An 18068-nucleotide genomic window follows, 5' to 3' on the forward strand; every position below is an offset into this window, starting at 1 on the left:
GAAGAATGATCTCTTATCGTCATCTTCTTCTTCTTCTTTCGCCACATCTTTGATTTGTTAATGGTTGATGGGTTATCGTACGTCTCCATTGAGATGAATATATGCATTATATATAACATGATTGTAGTCGTAGTTAGTCATTTAGTGAAAAGGAGAAAGAGACGTAGGTCGATAATGGAGTTTTCCTAATGGTCCCCCTTGTCTTTATTCTCAAATTTTCCTAGCTAATGGCCCCCCATTGTCTTTATTCTCAAATTTAGCCCAATAGTGATGCACCACTAAAGATTTATAAATCTTATTCTTTCAAACGTGATTACCATTGCTAACTAAAGTTGGCATACCCTTGTCTTTTACCCCCTTTTTTCGGGTCTCCAAAAAGCTAAAATCTTTGTAGAGAGATCTAGAGCAAATCTAGAATGAAGCTACGGTAAAGAATTCATTTTGGATCAAGATTTGACGCGTGTTGTACTTAAAGACGAATGTAAAATGATTAACAAAAGGGAAAAGTAGTTTAAAGTGGTTATTTATTGTTAGGAACAAAATGGAGGAGAATAATAAAAGGTGACATAGATAGATGTGTAACTAGTTTGGACCACCCAACTCATCATAATCAAGAATCATAAAGGAGGAATCTTGATGGGTGTCTTAAACAACTAATTAGTGGGGTGGCGACTTTTTTTTTTCTACCTAAACCTATTATTATTATTTACCATTAATACCATTTTATGTTACAAAAGTCAAAATTCCAAACGGAAGAATCTTGATATATACTAGCTAATTAGAAGGGTGAGTGGGTGAGTGGGTGACTTGTGAAAATTAAAGTTACTATTATTACAACTTTTTATTTTTGAAAAGAATACATCATTCGTTTTGATTCATTATATCATAACTTTATATGGAGTAAAAGTGTGAGAGTAAAGAAAGAATGAAGATTTAGGCATTGATAAAGAAAGTGAAAAATAAAATCCCAAGGCTTATCCTCTACATGGACACATCACAATTTGTTGGCAATGATGGATTAGATGACATCATTGGATAAAAGCTAGTACACACCCTTTACAAAAGTTTTGTAGAGGTGTGAGTCCTTTTGGTTTAATATTATATTGTTTATGTATTTAAATAACAAATAGAGAAGTTGATTCACAATCATATATTTTTACCATATATAACATTATCCTATATATATATTATCACATAAGTTTATCAGTGTATGTATATCAACCAAATAACAAAATAAACAACAAAAGATAGAATTTGTAAGCATGTATGTAATTTGTATAATTCCTAACACGATATGCATCCGACAAAATAGTTCAGTTTGGGTTGAGGCAAAATATATCTGACCAAGGTATGGATTGAGATATATGAATAACATGTTAATGTAAGTATTTGTGTTCGTTTTAGTTGTCATGGTATACTATACACAACTTGTGAACCATCTTTAAACTATTATAAAATAAAAAATATGAAATTCACATCTTCAAATTTTAGATAAGTTTATGTATTCTCAATCACAAGTCGCTTTTCATTACGATGTGTATTCAAATATTTAAAGATTACGATATCCTAAAACATTTTATTTATACAATGAAAAAATAATGGAAGCATTAGGATTAAGCTAACCCAAACAACCCTCTTTTAAGTGACGTTTAAAGTTGCTTAATGTGACAGATTTTTCCTTGAGTTTTCATTACTTAAATATGTCCTTTTCGAACTTGACATTAACGTGGACGTGCCGGAGTGGTTATCGGGCATGACTAGAAATCATGTGGGCTCTGCCCGCGCAGGTTCGAATCCTGCCGTTCACGTCTTTTAATGTTTTTATTATAAATGCCAGTTTTTATTGCCTGGGCTCGCTTTCGTGTCTTGCAATCTGGTGAGGCTTTGTTTGGCTAACACAGTAAGACACAAAATAAAATTAAAAATATATATATGTGTGTGTGTTTTGACATAGTTTTGGCCCACAAGTGACAAGTCTCTTGTCTCTAGAATCTATATTAAAATGTAACTTGTACGACACCAAGTGATGAGTTTTTCATACAAAGGTTAAAAACTTTACTCACTTTTTTCTTAATAGCAACAATGAAAATATAAAACTAGCAAAAATCCAATACAAAACTGGCATAATTAACAAAGACAATCAAAACAAAGCAAAGCATGAATAAAAGAACTCAAAAAACGGAACCCATCTAAGGGGACCCGGGGTGGTTCACTAGTGATAGATTCTAGTGATGGGAGCACCCAATCAAATCATGCCATGTAAGCACCCAATATTCTATCACTAGTGATAGAAATGTAGGAGGGGCGGTATCACTAGTGATGGGATTCCAATGTATAAGTATTAATGCACAATGTACAAGATATACATTCATCCCCTTACATATTCAACACATTATACCCATCACTCGTTACACTTCATCACTCGTTATATTAGGGGAGGCGGCGGTGTTCCACGAGTGATAGGAATGTATCACGGTAGATAACGACTCCACCCCGTCCCCCCTAACAATTATATCTTAACTATCCCACTGAAAGGACGTACCCTCCATTTTGTTGACTAACCAACTAAACGCTTGAATAACGATGTCTTCAAAGAGCTTCTCAACCACTTTCCTTAGGTTGGAGGATTTCCATTCATTCTGGTTTTTTTTTTTTTTTTCATATCAGCAAAAGGGATGTGTAAACAATGAAAATAGCTTTTTTGTTCGTATGGTTCCAACCGGTAATCGAGTGACCAAAAAATTAGAGAGAAGTTTAAGAGAAATTAGGAATTGGAATGTTTCTCGAACAGTAATAGTTCGTTATTGTTCGCTTATGAACAAGTAGAGGAAACTAAGGTGTTGTTTGTTTTTTTAGAAAAGTACTTCAGAACCTCTTTTGTCTTCCCCAAGCAGACCACGCGCAGACATAGGGTCTGCAGTTTGTTTGATTTTTAGAAGAGGTTTCATTAAAATACATCTGCTCCACCTCTGTCTCGCACAGAGCTTGGCCAAAGTCTTCCAACCTCTTCTTAAAACATATCTTCTTCTCAAAACACCAAACTCCAACCCTAAAATCCTTCTATCTGCGACCTCCACCACAGCCGCCCCCACACCTCCATCTCCGGCGCAGCCCCACCCCACCGCGACCACCACCGTCTTTGCCCCACCCCACCTCGTCAACCACCTTCGCAGCCCCACCCCACCTCGTCCGCTACAGTTGCAGCCCCACTCACCTCCTTGTCGAACTCCACAGCCGAGAACTCCGCACCCCCACCACCTCGAGAACTCCGACGTTTCCCGCACATCTCCAGCCGCACCCCCACCACCTCGAGAACTCCACCATCTCTCGCACATCTCCAGGTATGAAATTAGGGTTTTTTTGTGAAATTTCATCTACATGTTCGATTATTTACTTGTTTGTTCTTTATCTTTCATTGCAGATTGATGACGGTGGTGGCAGTGGGCTCAGGCGAAATCGCCTTCATCTGTGTTGGTTAGGTGGTGGTGGTTGTCTGAGAAGTAAGACGGTGGGGGTGGTGTTTGTGGGTTTCCGGTGACAGTGGTGGTGGTGGTTGCGACGGTGGACGGTGGTCGTCTGAGGTGGTGGTGGTGGTGGTGGTAAATCAGCAGAGAGAGAGAAGTGTGGTGTGAGTTGTGTGTGTGTTAGAAGAGTTTTTGTATTAAAAAAAAAAAAAACAAACCCTCTTCTCCTTGCAGACTGCAGACATTTGGTCCACCTCTTTTCTTGCAGATGCCTGCAGATGTGGTCCACAGACTGCAGACCTTTTCCTGCAGAAAAAACAAACAGCACCTAAATCTTTGTATTAAATACATTCATAATATGCTTGTGGATCCAATAACTAAAGGTCGATCACCCATAAGCATTATGTAAGCACTTATAATAAGGACGGGTTTACTGATGACCATGTACAATTGCATATCGTACTATGTATGATTAATTATTAATTTTTCCTCACTCGTTAAGAATGTCTTTGTCTCTGAATATGTTTATGCTAGCCGGAAGACATGTAGACAGTAATTATACAAATCAACATTAAGGGCTTATTTGTCAATTTGATCATAGGTTTACTTAAGTTTTAAATTAGGGATTGTAGTATGATTAACGAGGGTCTTGAATTGAATATCGATTCAATGACTGTATTTCTCTGCTTCGGTTTTGGTTTAAAACTAATAGTATTAAAATCTGATCAAACTTAGCTAATGCTCATAACGAATTATAACTCGACCAAGTGGGAGAATGTAATGATTTTATATGTGTGTGTGTATTAAATGGCAGCTATTATCATTTATCAAATATATGATCATTGACTTTATCACCCATATATCAATTAATTGGTAATCATTTGATGGACGTAACTACCATTACTAGATTTTTTTTTTTTGAACGGCAAATTGAATTACTTACGGACCACTGAAGTATTATCGTGTCACCAGCGGAACCACCTGATCATATCCACCTCCACTGGGCATAATGTCTATATAATATATACACCAATTCAGGAGAAAATCCAATAAATATGAGAAAACCCCCTTTATGGTAATCGAACCCAAAACCTATTGGTCTCAAAGACTTATCTCATCCCTAAGATGTCACTAGGGTTTTCCCTTGTAATTATAACATTACAAACACACATAATTTGTCCCCGTCTCTCTTTAAGAATCGTGGGTTCTTTAGACTCATCAAAAGCCATCTTAATCGCACATTCTAAACATAAACTCGATCAATTAAAAACATGTCTATTTTCATCTTTGCGATTTATAGATTATCAAATACGCATGTTCTGTATTGTTGCTTCTATTATGTTTAGTTAAGAATTTACACAACTAACTCCTCCTTAGGTGGCTAATTAAAAATGTGTGCCGAGAGATGATTAAAAAAATAAACCTATGCAGTGAAGGAAAAAAAAGATAATTAAAAAACAAACGAAAACCTTGATTTGACAGTTGCCCACATTCGAAAATAACAAACAGTATAAAATAATATACCCAATGAGCTAGTGGTGGAGTGGTAAGGGACATACCTAGTGTTTCAAGTGAACGAGGTTCAATTCCTATCCTCAAGGCTCAACATTTAGTTTCTGCGACACCTGGAGATGATGGGCGGCGATCGCTACTTCGATCCTTGAACTTAGCGGGGTTTACCTCACCGCATTGTCGTGCCTTCGGGCGAGTGTTCTCGGGTTTCGGCCATAGGTGAGGGTTTTTCCCGATCTGGGAGGCGAGTGTATCCCGATGTGATAAATTTCGCTAGTACTCGTTTAAAAGATCGTTGGCCGTTCAGTATAACAAAATATAATATAATTGCTCTATGCTATGAGTAACTTTTCTAGATGTCCCGTGTAATTATCGACTAAATTGTATGTTCTTATCAAACTTTAGGGAATAATCGTCACTTCTTTTGGTCTAGTGATCAGTAAAAAACCATATTATCCCGATGAATTTATGCCTCAACAACTAACAAACAACATGCAAATTAATTGAATAACAACAACATTACCCTACATATTAAATTTTGAACTCAATGAACAGTCAAATAAAGAAATAGTATCGGGTATCGGTACTGGTATCCATTTTTACCAATTACCCTATATATTAAATTACCCTATATATTAAATTTTGAACTCAATGAACAGTAAAATAAAGAAATAGTATCAGGTATCGGTACTGGTATCCGTTTTTACCAATTACCCTATATATTAAATTTTAAAGTCAATGAACAGTAAAATAAAGAAATAGTATCGGGTATCGGTACCGGTATCCGTTTTTACCAAATAGGGTGCATTTTCGGTACCGGTTCGGCATCGGTATTCACCAATTTTTACCCTCAAATACCGGTGCTGTACCAGTACCGACCGGTACCGAACCGTACCGTACCAGGTATATTCGGTACCGGTACATATTTTTGGGGATTTCGGTAACGGTATTTTCGGTACCGGTTGGTACCGAGCTCATCAAATCCTGTAGCAACATAGCAATGCAAGTAATTGCACAGTTTAGATTACTTTTCATGCACACAGTAAGTAAACTGTATTACGTTTGAATGAGGTTTTATATACACAACTTATTTTGCTTTATTTTTTGTCTTTTTTCTGTAATGAATGAATTGTAGCATGTAAAATTAACTTGGATATTTAGATTATTGATGAGCAAATCGTATCAAATCCTGTAATCAAACCGGTATCGTATCGGTACCAAATTTACTATACCAAATCATTTTCGGTACCAATTTGGTACCCACCTTTTGGCATTTTCAGAATTGTTACTTTCGGTTCGACACCGGTCTAGCACCATACCTGTATTTATTGATTTTTATCTTCAAATACCATACCATATTGTACCGAGCATTTTCGGTGTCGGTACCTAATTTCGATGATTTTCCGGATCGGTGCTTTTGGTGCTGTTACAGGTACCGAGCTCATCCATATTTTAACGTGCTAGCACCATAATAACTAAATTGAAAACTACCGAATTTCCAACGTGTAGGACGTGTGGGTCCTATTATTATATATTAGGTTATTTAAAATCGTTTTTTTAGGACGGAGTGACAATCCTTACAACGTTATTTTTATTTATATTTTGATATTCGGTATCTGCTGCTGATACGTGTTTTGCAGACATTGGGTCCCCGCCGCAATGCGCGGGCGAAAAATCTAACTAGTTTAGTTAAAACAAATTAGATAGGGCACATGACTCACAACTCTTTGAAATAATAATATTTTAAGTTAATATAAATAGAAAATACATGAAATGAGAAGCATAACCAATACGAGCATATGATACGGAGCTTCAACTAGTGCCTTGTTTTTACGAGGGGTATGGTTTATTGATCCACCGCCACTTCCCCTCCCTCCTCTTTGTCCCTTTGCTAACGACACCATATCATGTTTCATGAATTCTTTGTCATCATCTAAAGTTGTTGTCTCTAACCCTGCATCGTAAAGAACAACGATATCTTTAATATAACTTTTTAGTGTAATAGGAAACCTCAAGTCCTAGGACTCTAGCTTACCATGAGATTCTTGAAGTATAACTAGGCTTTTTGAATGTTCAATCCATTCGTGTTCACGAGCCAGTCTTGATGGAATTTGGGTAGAAAAGAGAAAGATGAATAACCAAGAAAGCATAATGAGCTTTGTTCTCTCCATTTCAATTGCTTCATGCTTGCTACAAGTATTAAAAGGCATATATAGGAGTGTAGGATATTAGAGGATCTATTCTATTTCGAAGCTTTTGCTTTTTATTATTAGAGAAACGTTATCTTTGTTTTGAACGGCAGAGAAACGTTATCTAATCAAAACATTACTTTCATATCTTTATCATTGTCAATATGTAAGGAAAAATTTGTTCTATTTTTCTGTCTTATGAACATACTCTCGGTTTTACTATTGTGTCTAAGATGCCGTGCATATATAGAAAGTAAAATGGTGAGGTGACATCATTTTTAGTGATGTGACAATGTGTCATGTAACCATACATACACCATGTGTAGTGGTTTGGGTAAATAATACCCTTACCATAGGGCGTTTTTCGTCATGTGACAGCACAGTAAGTAAGGGGCATTATTGGGCGTTTTTCTAAAATGGGTGTAGTGGGGATGTGGGCATTATGTTAAAGGGTGTAAATAATTAAATAAAATAAAAAAATCAACAAAAAAACCTATTTGGATTAAAAAGGGAAGAGTTAATGCTAATTGGTTGGTGAACATGTACAAAGCGTTGTTTTAACAACGCCAAACCAATTTTTTTCAAAAATAATGCCCAAAAACGCCCTATGTAATTTGGGGGGGGGGGGGGGTTTGACAATAATGCCTAAATAATACCCACACTACGGGTGGTCTGATAACAGCCGATTGATTGGCGTATTACATCATAGAAAAAAACAACATTTACTATATAAAATACAAAGGTAAAAAAAAAGTAAAACTCAAATCGTGGCTTGCATATTACTTCATGTAAAATATCAAGATTGTAATGCTTTGCAATATTTTAAATTAAAACAATTTCGATATCGACAATATAAAATACAAATGTAAAATATCAAGATTGGAATGCTATGCAATGTTTTAGATTTTTAGGTGTATATCATGTTTTGTTAGCATGTTGAACCGTTGAACTAAAACATGACTCATGTATTTATTCGTGAGAATAACATCAACTAAACTTGTCACACATTATATCGTATAACCTCAGCCCATAAGGCCGCTTAATTACCCATTATCTAAACACATAAAACGGGTGGATGAGTTGTAAACATAATGTAATCAAGTTGTAGTAAATAGGTTGACGGGTTGACTACTTGACTTTGTTTAATTAAACTGTTTAAATATGTCAATCCAAACACGGCCATTTAATTTTATGAAACAGGGTAGATATGACAACTCAAAAACCTTATTTGTGTCGTTAATTAGAATTGAAACAAAAAGGTCATCATTAAGATGCATTAGGTATGTTTTATTCGTGGTTGTGGGCGTTGACATGAATCGAATTCCTTCTCACGTTGTTTTAAAACAAGATACAAAGCTAAGGGATGTATTTTGGTACCACAACAAGCATAGAATTTAAGATGGAAATCAGTCAAACCACAAACGTAAGGGAATAAGATACCCACTTTTTTCAAGGGTGTAGATGAAGGTATGAATATTGCTTTTGGAGGTGGGGACTAATAAGGAATTAAAAGTCCTACTTCAAGATTGAAGTCGCATTTACCACCTAGAAACAACTAGTCATTTTAATTAGCATGTTTGCTAAAAGAGTGTCCAGGGAAGATGGATCCGGTGCTAAGGTGAATTAAAATTGAAGAGTAAACTGGCGTTTTGGTCTCTGAGGTTTGGTCACTTTTGTCACTTTTGTCTAAAATTCAAACCTTTTATATCTGGGTCCCTGTGTTTTCACTTTTATTGCCATTTTGGTCCAAAAATGAAATCAATTGATATTTGTCTGATAAAATCCTGTTATTTTGTCCTTTTCCTCAGATGCAAAATGGTCAATATAATTTTATTATAACACATAACTTGCAAGGGTTTGCAAAGATCGAGTATGTTTTCTGTAATTATTGAATACAAAGGACACAGTTTGCAATAAATGACATATATGAAGGACGATTTTTGTAATTTACTCTAAATGGTATAATATAATTTGGCCATATTTGTGTATGACAGTTAAAGATCTAATATAATATGGAATGAGGATGCAATAAGCACAAAAGAATAGTGGGGGCAAAGGGGGGGGGGGGGGTCAAAACACGTCGGGTCTAAATAAGTCGGATAAAACAATTCATTCGTATTAACTTAAGGATATCACAAAACTATTAATACTTATTTACTTAATAACTAGCCTAAGATCCCGCGATTTTCGCGGGTGGCTTAAGAGAGATATATAATATCTACTGGCATTGAATCCTCAGGTAAATCATCATTTTTGTTCTAGGCCTTTCCAAACTTAGGCTTCACGTCTAAGGGTCGCCGGATAGATACCTTCTGGACCAAATATTAAAGCACCTAACAAAACGTTAGAATGAAAAGGTAACATAAAACATTGATGAAGCATGTCGGAACTAAATCACAACATACCACTATATTTTGCGCTTGAATATATGAAAACTCATGGTGTATCAACTTAAAATTAGATTTATATATGCTAAAATATACATATAAGTTGCCTAATATGCAATAAGTTGCCATCCCATTCCAATTTAAGGAGACATTTGTAAACATCATTTAGCTGAATTTGTAATAAACTTATAATAATAAAAAAAAACTTTAAAGAATTCATTCACCTGGAAGCTGAACACAAATTTATATATTTTCTTGCTCACGCCTACATTTGGGTGAGACTGCAACTTCTCATGCATAGCGCGAGCTTCATTGGATCTGTCAGCAGCACATCAAACAATTAAATATCCGATTCTGTCAAAAAAAAAAAATATAAAATAACAATGAGTAAAACGCCAACTTCTCATACCAGCGCTCCTGTCACGAAGTGTGCCTTGGCCAGAGCCAAGGCGTGAACCGAGTGAGAAAATAACATGTGTTTTGCTGACTCTTACGCACATCAACATAACGAACATAGATCATTAATGATTACCAAACCCCGCGTAGCCAATGCATCCAAAGTTAGAAATTTCAAAGCAATTGCCCGCCACAAAAATAGATTTACTTTTGATAACGCCCAATTATTCCATCTAAATATAATTTGTTGTTGCTGCTGCACATTTCCATCATGGTACATCACTTTATAGTATCTCACATATCAAACCTAAAACATAACATAATAATATAATGTTAGTAGTTTGTTACACCAACTTAAAAACCAATAAAATACAATTTTTTTTGAAAGACAATTAAAATATTCCATAAAAAATACATTGTCAAGAAACTCATTCACAACATACCTTCTTCTTAGGGCTTACGAAATCGATTAATCCCTTTGTTGTAAGAGAGCTTCTCCCAATCGGTGCTAAAAAGTCCAACACCATGAACAACAAATATCTTCTCATTTATGAGATGGGCTAGAGGTAGAGAGCAAGAAACTTGTACGAATAGGTCCACAAATTTACCACTCATCTTATTATTTCATTCTCATTGTCAAATATAATTAATAATTTGTAACTATATAAGGGTATTTAAGATATTTGGCTAATAGTCTATAGTCAGATATTCTACATTTTTCTCAACTTTACACTATATATGAAATTTGAGGGAATCTTTCTCAAATGGATACATAGTTCAAGTAGAGGTCAGGAATATTAAAATAGTAGCTTGTTTGACAGAAATAAAAGATAAAGTCTACTTAAAACCGTTTAAATATTGAACACGACTCCACATAAATAAAAGATAAAGTCATAAAACTATAAATGATAGAAAAACCTTGCATGGAAATCTCACCTCACCATCGAAAGAACCATAAGATTTCAGATAAGAATATTTTTTGAAGGTCGACCATAAACAGCACCATATTGATCCCAACCACCTTTTATTGCAATGACATCATCGCCCACACTAATGTAGCTGTCCTCTATTACCATGTCTTTGCGTGAATCTACATAAACCATAATAGCCACAATATAATAAGTGAGAAATTCATAAAAAATGCAATAACTTTTAGAAAAAGGCACTGCTCATTAACACACCACAGCGCGAAGCCAAGAGAACCAAGTACAAACAGAGAAAAACGGCCACAGGCCATCAACAAACTAAAAGTAACAACAATAACCATGCATACTAAAAGCAAGCCACAGCAGAACATCTCCAAGTGTGCCAAGATAGAGACCTATTTTTGGACCTGTTAACCACCCATTAAAAAGTGATAATATCTTCCATTAGAGTTTCTACAGTAGTTTGACGCCTATTAAAAAAAAGTTATTCCGAGCCTTCCACACAAACCAAATAGTCGTATACAACACCGCAATGCCCCACGACGCCTCGCCTTAGAACCCGACACTGAAGCTGCAATATTAAACAGTCCAGCCACATTGGTAGCCGCGTAGAAGGGGAAGCCGCTCCACCACGACACCCTTCTCCATACCTCAGCGGTAAGATAGCAGTTGGAGAATATATGGTCTGTCATTTCCTTTTCACGCCTGCAGAATTGACATAACATCGATCCTACCGCCTCACCCCTCCTGCTTAAATTAGGACTGACAGGAATCCTATTCAGGAGCAGCCTCCAGTTGAAGCAAAGAACCTTAACATGCGCCCATTTTAACCAACAAAAGTCAGAAGTTTGAGGAACGTTTGATTACTTGTGTAAATATTAAACTACATTGAACTGAAAAAAACCAGCAATTAAGTAGATAATTGAACAAATACCAGCAATTAAGTAGATAATTGAACAAATACCTAAGCTTACGTGTTGCTAGCAGCACACATCATTTGCCCTATGAGATACCATTAGTAGATCACCATTAGCAATGAATCGCCAGACCTGTGACAAAAGTTTCATAATTAAATGTAGTTTACAAATAAATGCAAAATGGTATCAAAAGTTGTGAAAGTATGGAAAAAATCAATGTCAAAAACATTTGACCCGAAGGAGATAACATACAACCCATATTGATGCATTTAAACTGAAAACTCCACTCACACAGCATAAAGACCAACCTACTGAAAGAGCTCCTAATATAGAAAAGTCCTATATTCACCCATATACTTGGGTACCTGTAATAGGTATGAGCATTTGGTACTTAGTATCGGTATCGAATTTATCGTACCGAATTATTTTCGGTACTGATTCGGAAAGTACTTTTTGGAGTTTTTGGTACCGATACTTTTGGTTCGGTACAACACCGGTAAAATACCGATTTTTACCTTCAAATACCGGTCTCGTACCGTACCGAACAATTTTAGTACCGGTACTTGTTGGCAATTTTTGATATCGGTACCACGCTCATCCCTACCGGTACACGCTTTCATAAATGAACAATAATGCCCTCTGTTAGACTCTATGTATCCAAGTCAAGAAAAAATATACACATACAAGTTCAAACATGGATTTTCACTTTTATATATATACATAAAAAAAAGAAACAGATGTTACAGATCCAAAGAATGAACCATTTAACTCTTACCATAAAAATGAACACGCTAATTATATAAATATCACCTCATGCTTTATCATCAATGTCACTTTTGTCTAAGAATATGTTAAGTAGTTCAACTAAAAAATTTGAAAAAGTTCCAGACATTTAGAGTGAGGCTTTAACTAAAATAAATAAAATAAAGTAAAAAAGAAAATTAAAAAAGAAGTGTAACTTTTCATGGTGCGATTGGCTAAAAAAACTTGATTGCACAACTTTCTCACGCCTGTTATAACCACGGCGCCCCCATTCTTGGTGCCCCTCCTTGGTACCCACGGAGTAGTGTTTGGCGCTCCATGGGGGTGAGGTGGCACATCCTTAACACCCACTAAACAGAGTCTATGTTGATCAACATCCATTAATCATTAGTTAATTATATACAACCTACAATTTTCCAAAATGACACACGGATTAAAAGCACTATGATTATGGCATCAAACAAAACCCTCTAGTAATTATAACTTCAACTTCTCAATTTCTCATATAGTCATAAAAAATGTACAACTCTGTAACCAAAAAGATCCTAAACAATGCAGGAATCTTATTTAACATAAACAACACATTAATAAACCTGATTCATAATATGATCATCAGCAAAGATTAAAATCAACAAAAACCTAAAACCCCAATGAGAAACCATTTGAATCCCATGATCACAATCCACAAGTTGTTGTTTAGAGGGGACTAACCAACTCCCCTGTTTGAAGGAAGTGAGATTCTTCAAAAGCTCCCGGTTGTACTAAAGGACCAGCACGATCCACACGAACCCTTCAACAACATCCCACACATTAATTAATCAATCATAATATCTAAAACAAATCAACCAAAATACAAATACAAATTATTAAATAACATAAAATCGATCAATAAACATACCTGATTTTTAATACAAATACATATAACCAGTCGGAAGAATCGGGGCCTTATTCAAACTTTGTTTTGAACAAACTGAAGTGGTGCTCAGAGTTGAGAAGATGATAGATTGAGATTTCTTCTTCCGGGACCACATACCAGAAACCTGTAACTGGAGGCCACGATCAATGGAGGACAACAAATTTGGAATTAGGGTTTGGAGGAGGCGACGATCAATGGAGGATAACAAATTTGGGATTAGGCTTTGGAGGAGAGAAACGGCTGGAGCATGAGGCGGTGGAGAATGATTTCAACTGATGAATGATGAAGAGATGATAAATTGGAGATTGATTTCAGTTGAGAGAATTGAAGAAGATGATAATTAGGGTTTTTGAATAAAGCGTGTTTGAGAAGCCGCTTGTAAACAAATTGCCGCTCAAAAAGAAGAGTAATGGTTTAAGCAAATGCCAGGTGGCAATTAGTAGATTAAAATTATGCCAAGTGGCACCAAAATGTTTTGTTTTAATATAGATAATAGATGTGTTTATATATAATAAACGTGTCATACGCTCGTATATTTGTAATAAATATAAAGAAAGCATTTTATAGTATATTACCTGCATTAAATTATTGTATTTTTTATAACTTAGTATATTGTTAGTGTTGTCAATCGTCAAATCCAAACGCAACACATATACGTATTCTTATTAGAGACAAAGCCCTAACCTATAAACATTTAAAAACGTTCAAACACGACCATATTGTACCGAGCATTTTCGGTGTCGGTACCTAATTTCGATGATTTTCCGGATCGGTGCTTTTGGTGCCGTTACAGGTACCGAGCTCATCCATATTTTAACGTGCTAGCACCATAATAACTAAATTGAAAACTACCGAATTTCCAACGTGTAGGACGTGTGGGTCCTATTATTATATATTAGGTTATTTAAAATCGTTTTTTTAGGACGGAGTGACAATCCTTACAACGTTATTTTTATTTATATTTTGATATTCGGTATCTGCTGCTGATACGTGTTTTGCAGACATTGGGTCCCCGCCGCAATGCGCGGGCGAAAAATCTAACTAGTTTAGTTAAAACAAATTAGATAGGGCACATGACTCACAACTCTTTGAAATAATAATATTTTAAGTTAATATAAATAGAAAATACATGAAATGAGAAGCATAACCAATACGAGCATATGATACGGAGCTTCAACTAGTGCCTTGTTTTTACGAGGGGTATGGTTTATTGATCCGCCGCCACTTCCCCTCCCTCCTCTTTGTCCCTTTGCTAACGACACCATATCATGTTTCATGAATTCTTTGTCATCATCTAAAGTTGTTGTCTCTAACCCTGCATCGTAAAGAACAACGATATCTTTAATATAACTTTTTAGTGTAATAGGAAACCTCAAGTCCTAGGACTCTAGCTTACCATGAGATTCTTGAAGTATAACTAGGCTTTTTGAATGTTCAATCCATTCGTGTTCACGAGCCAGTCTTGATGGAATTTGGGTAGAAAAGAGAAAGATGAATAACCAAGAAAGCATAATGAGCTTTGTTCTCTCCATTTCAATTGCTTCATGCTTGCTACAAGTATTAAAAGGCATATATAGGAGTGTAGGATATTAGAGGATCTATTCTATTTCGAAGCTTTTGCTTTTTATTATTAGAGAAACGTTATCTTTGTTTTGAACGGCAGAGAAACGTTATCTAATCAAAACATTACTTTCATATCTTTATCATTGTCAATATGTAAGGAAAAATTTGTTCTATTTTTCTGTCTTATGAACATACTCTCGGTTTTACTATTGTGTCTAAGATGCCGTGCATATATAGAAAGTAAAATGGTGAGGTGACATCATTTTTAGTGATGTGACAATGTGTCATGTAACCATACATACACCATGTGTAGTGGTTTGGGTAAATAATACCCTTACCATAGGGCGTTTTTCGTCATGTGACAGCACAGTAAGTAAGGGGCATTATTGGGCGTTTTTCTAAAATGGGTGTAGTGGGGATGTGGGCATTATGTTAAAGGGTGTAAATAATTAAATAAAATAAAAAAATCAACAAAAAAACCTATTTGGATTAAAAAGGGAAGAGTTAATGCTAATTGGTTGGTGAACATGTACAAAGCGTTGTTTTAACAACGCCAAACCAATTTTTTTCAAAAATAATGCCCAAAAACGCCCTATGTAATTTGGGGGGGGGGGGGGTTTGACAATAATGCCTAAATAATACCCACACTACGGGTGGTCTGATAACAGCCGATTGATTGGCGTATTACATCATAGAAAAAAACAACATTTACTATATAAAATACAAAGGTAAAAAAAAAGTAAAACTCAAATCGTGGCTTGCATATTACTTCATGTAAAATATCAAGATTGTAATGCTTTGCAATATTTTAAATTAAAACAATTTCGATATCGACAATATAAAATACAAATGTAAAATATCAAGATTGGAATGCTATGCAATGTTTTAGATTTTTAGGTGTATATCATGTTTTGTTAGCATGTTGAACCGTTGAACTAAAACATGACTCATGTATTTATTCGTGAGAATAACATCAACTAAACTTGTCACACATTATATCGTATAACCTCAGCCCATAAGGCCGCTTAATTACCCATTATCTAAACACATAAAACGGGTGGATGAGTTGTAAACATAATGTAATCAAGTTGTAGTAAATAGGTTGACGGGTTGACTACTTGACTTTGTTTAATTAAACTGTTTAAATATGTCAATCCAAACACGGCCATTTAATTTTATGAAACAGGGTAGATATGACAACTCAAAAACCTTATTTGTGTCGTTAATTAGAATTGAAACAAAAAGGTCATCATTAAGATGCATTAGGTATGTTTTATTCGTGGTTGTGGGCGTTGACATGAATCGAATTCCTTCTCACGTTGTTTTAAAACAAGATACAAAGCTAAGGGATGTATTTTGGTACCACAACAAGCATAGAATTTAAGATGGAAATCAGTCAAACCACAAACGTAAGGGAATAAGATACCCACTTTTTTCAAGGGTGTAGATGAAGGTATGAATATTGCTTTTGGAGGTGGGGACTAATAAGGAATTAAAAGTCCTACTTCAAGATTGAAGTCGCATTTACCACCTAGAAACAACTAGTCATTTTAATTAGCATGTTTGCTAAAAGAGTGTCCAGGGAAGATGGATCCGGTGCTAAGGTGAATTAAAATTGAAGAGTAAACTGGCGTTTTGGTCTCTGAGGTTTGGTCACTTTTGTCACTTTTGTCTAAAATTCAAACCTTTTATATCTGGGTCCCTGTGTTTTCACTTTTATTGCCATTTTGGTCCAAAAATGAAATCAATTGATATTTGTCTGATAAAATCCTGTTATTTTGTCCTTTTCCTCAGATGCAAAATGGTCAATATAATTTTATTATAACACATAACTTGCAAGGGTTTGCAAAGATCGAGTATGTTTTCTGTAATTATTGAATACAAAGGACACAGTTTGCAATAAATGACATATATGAAGGACGATTTTTGTAATTTACTCTAAATGGTATAATATAATTTGGCCATATTTGTGTATGACAGTTAAATGATCTAATATAATATGGAATGAGGATGCAATAAGCACAAAAGAATAGTGGGGGCAAAGGGGGGGGGGGGGTCAAAACACGTCGGGTCTAAATAAGTCGGATAAAACAATTCATTCGTATTAACTTAAGGATATCACAAAACCAGTGTTTTAAAAACCGGTAAATACCGGCCGGTTATACCGGTATTACCGTTTCCAGATGTAAATCCGGTACGAAACACCCCGGTAAATAAGTGAAACGGCATAAGGTTTGTACCGGCGGTAAAATCCGGTATACCGGTTTGAAACGTAATACCGGTACCGGCACAGGGTTATTTTAGTTTGAGTTGATACTTATTTTCAATATATATGTTACTTATCTTATGTAATTTTTATATATTATGATTATTCGTAACTAAAAGTTCTTATTTAATATTGTATGAAATGAAAATAGTTGATATATTCAACACTCAAATGACTTAAACATATCGTACACTTTCATTTAAAAGAGCTTGTTGAAAAATTGAATGATTTTCGATTATCTTTTGGATTATTTTTTATTATAAAATTACTTTTGGATCATCTTTTAATACGTAATCATTCATTTTTGGATTAACTTTTGAGTTGATGTTGTAATTTATGAAATTATAGAGTTACCTAGTTAACCCGGTTGAACCGCTCGGTACAACCTGGTTCAACCGGTTGAACCATTTTTTAGCCTAATCCGGTTTGATCTAAAAACCGGTTTTTAAAACATTGCACAAAACTATTAATACTTATTTACTTAATAATATGGGTGGAGTTATTGTAAAAAAGACTAAAAGTGTGAGAAAGGTAAGAAAGAATCTCAGCCATTAGATCTAAATTAATTGAAAAGGATATAATTGTAAATGCATTAACAAATTCAAATATGGTAATCCTTGATTTAAGGATTTGGATAGAGAAAATCTTTGATTTAAGGACTTATAACCGTCCATAATCAGAGCATGTTCATGACATGGTGTTTTAAATAAATTCATAGTTCAATTCATGGTGTTTTTACAAAATAATATAACACCATTCAGTAAACAAAA

The 18068-nt window shown here is 35.1% G+C and overlaps 2 protein-coding genes and 1 non-coding gene across 12 annotated transcripts; 1 reads left to right on the forward strand and 2 right to left on the reverse strand.

Annotated features, from left to right (window-relative positions):
* The first annotated feature begins 1726 nt into the window (after positions 1–1726).
* Positions 1727–1808, forward strand: TRNAS-AGA. The gene has a single exon. It is a non-coding gene; the product is annotated as a tRNA-Ser (tRNA).
* A 4874-nt stretch (positions 1809–6682) lies between these two features.
* Positions 6683–7255, reverse strand: LOC110875084. Its single transcript, XM_022123320.2, has 2 exons — positions 7012–7255; positions 6683–6930 (listed from the first exon to the last, which is right to left on the reverse strand). Exons 1-2 carry the CDS (start codon positions 7184–7186, stop codon positions 6725–6727), a joined length of 381 nt encoding a protein of 126 aa, XP_021979012.1. The 5' UTR covers positions 7187–7255; the 3' UTR covers positions 6683–6724.
* A 1995-nt stretch (positions 7256–9250) lies between these two features.
* On the reverse strand, positions 9251–15621 carry LOC110879988. 10 transcript variants are annotated; one of them, XR_004868150.1, is made up of 7 exons: positions 14866–15621; positions 13452–14784; positions 13265–13343; positions 10392–11923; positions 9962–10255; positions 9777–9870; positions 9251–9474 (listed from the first exon to the last, which is right to left on the reverse strand). XR_004868150.1 is itself a non-coding variant. In XM_022128542.2 (2 exons), the coding sequence occupies exons 1-2, from the start codon at positions 15038–15040 to the stop codon at positions 14579–14581; spliced, it is 381 nt and encodes a 126-aa protein (XP_021984234.1). In that variant the 5' UTR covers positions 15041–15109; the 3' UTR covers positions 14537–14578. The 10 variants fall into 10 exon arrangements, 1 of the variants encoding a protein (XP_021984234.1); XR_004868147.1 differs by having other exon boundaries at positions 9251–9477; XR_002559117.2 differs by having other exon boundaries at positions 9251–9498.
* Positions 15622–18068: the final 2447 nt, after the last annotated feature.

The sequence above is a fragment of the Helianthus annuus genome, chromosome 9 (assembly GCF_002127325.2).
Source record: "Helianthus annuus cultivar XRQ/B chromosome 9, HanXRQr2.0-SUNRISE, whole genome shotgun sequence".
Taxonomy (NCBI): domain Eukaryota; kingdom Viridiplantae; phylum Streptophyta; class Magnoliopsida; order Asterales; family Asteraceae; genus Helianthus; species Helianthus annuus.

Coding starts and splice junctions, on each gene's coding strand:
- LOC110879988 (XM_022128542.2), bottom strand. CDS start 15,040: ATGCCTTTTAATACTTGTAGCAAGCATGAAGCAATTGAAATGGAGAGA. Junction 14,785..14,865: donor TATACTTCAAGAATCTCATG/GTAAGCTAGAGT, acceptor TTTACGATGCAG/GGTTAGAGACAACAACTTTA.
- LOC110875084 (XM_022123320.2), bottom strand. CDS start 7,186: ATGCCTTTTAATACTTGTAGCAAGCATGAAGCAATTGAAATGGAGAGA. Junction 6,931..7,011: donor TATACTTCAAGAATCTCATG/GTAAGCTAGAGT, acceptor TTTACGATGCAG/GGTTAGAGACAACAACTTTA.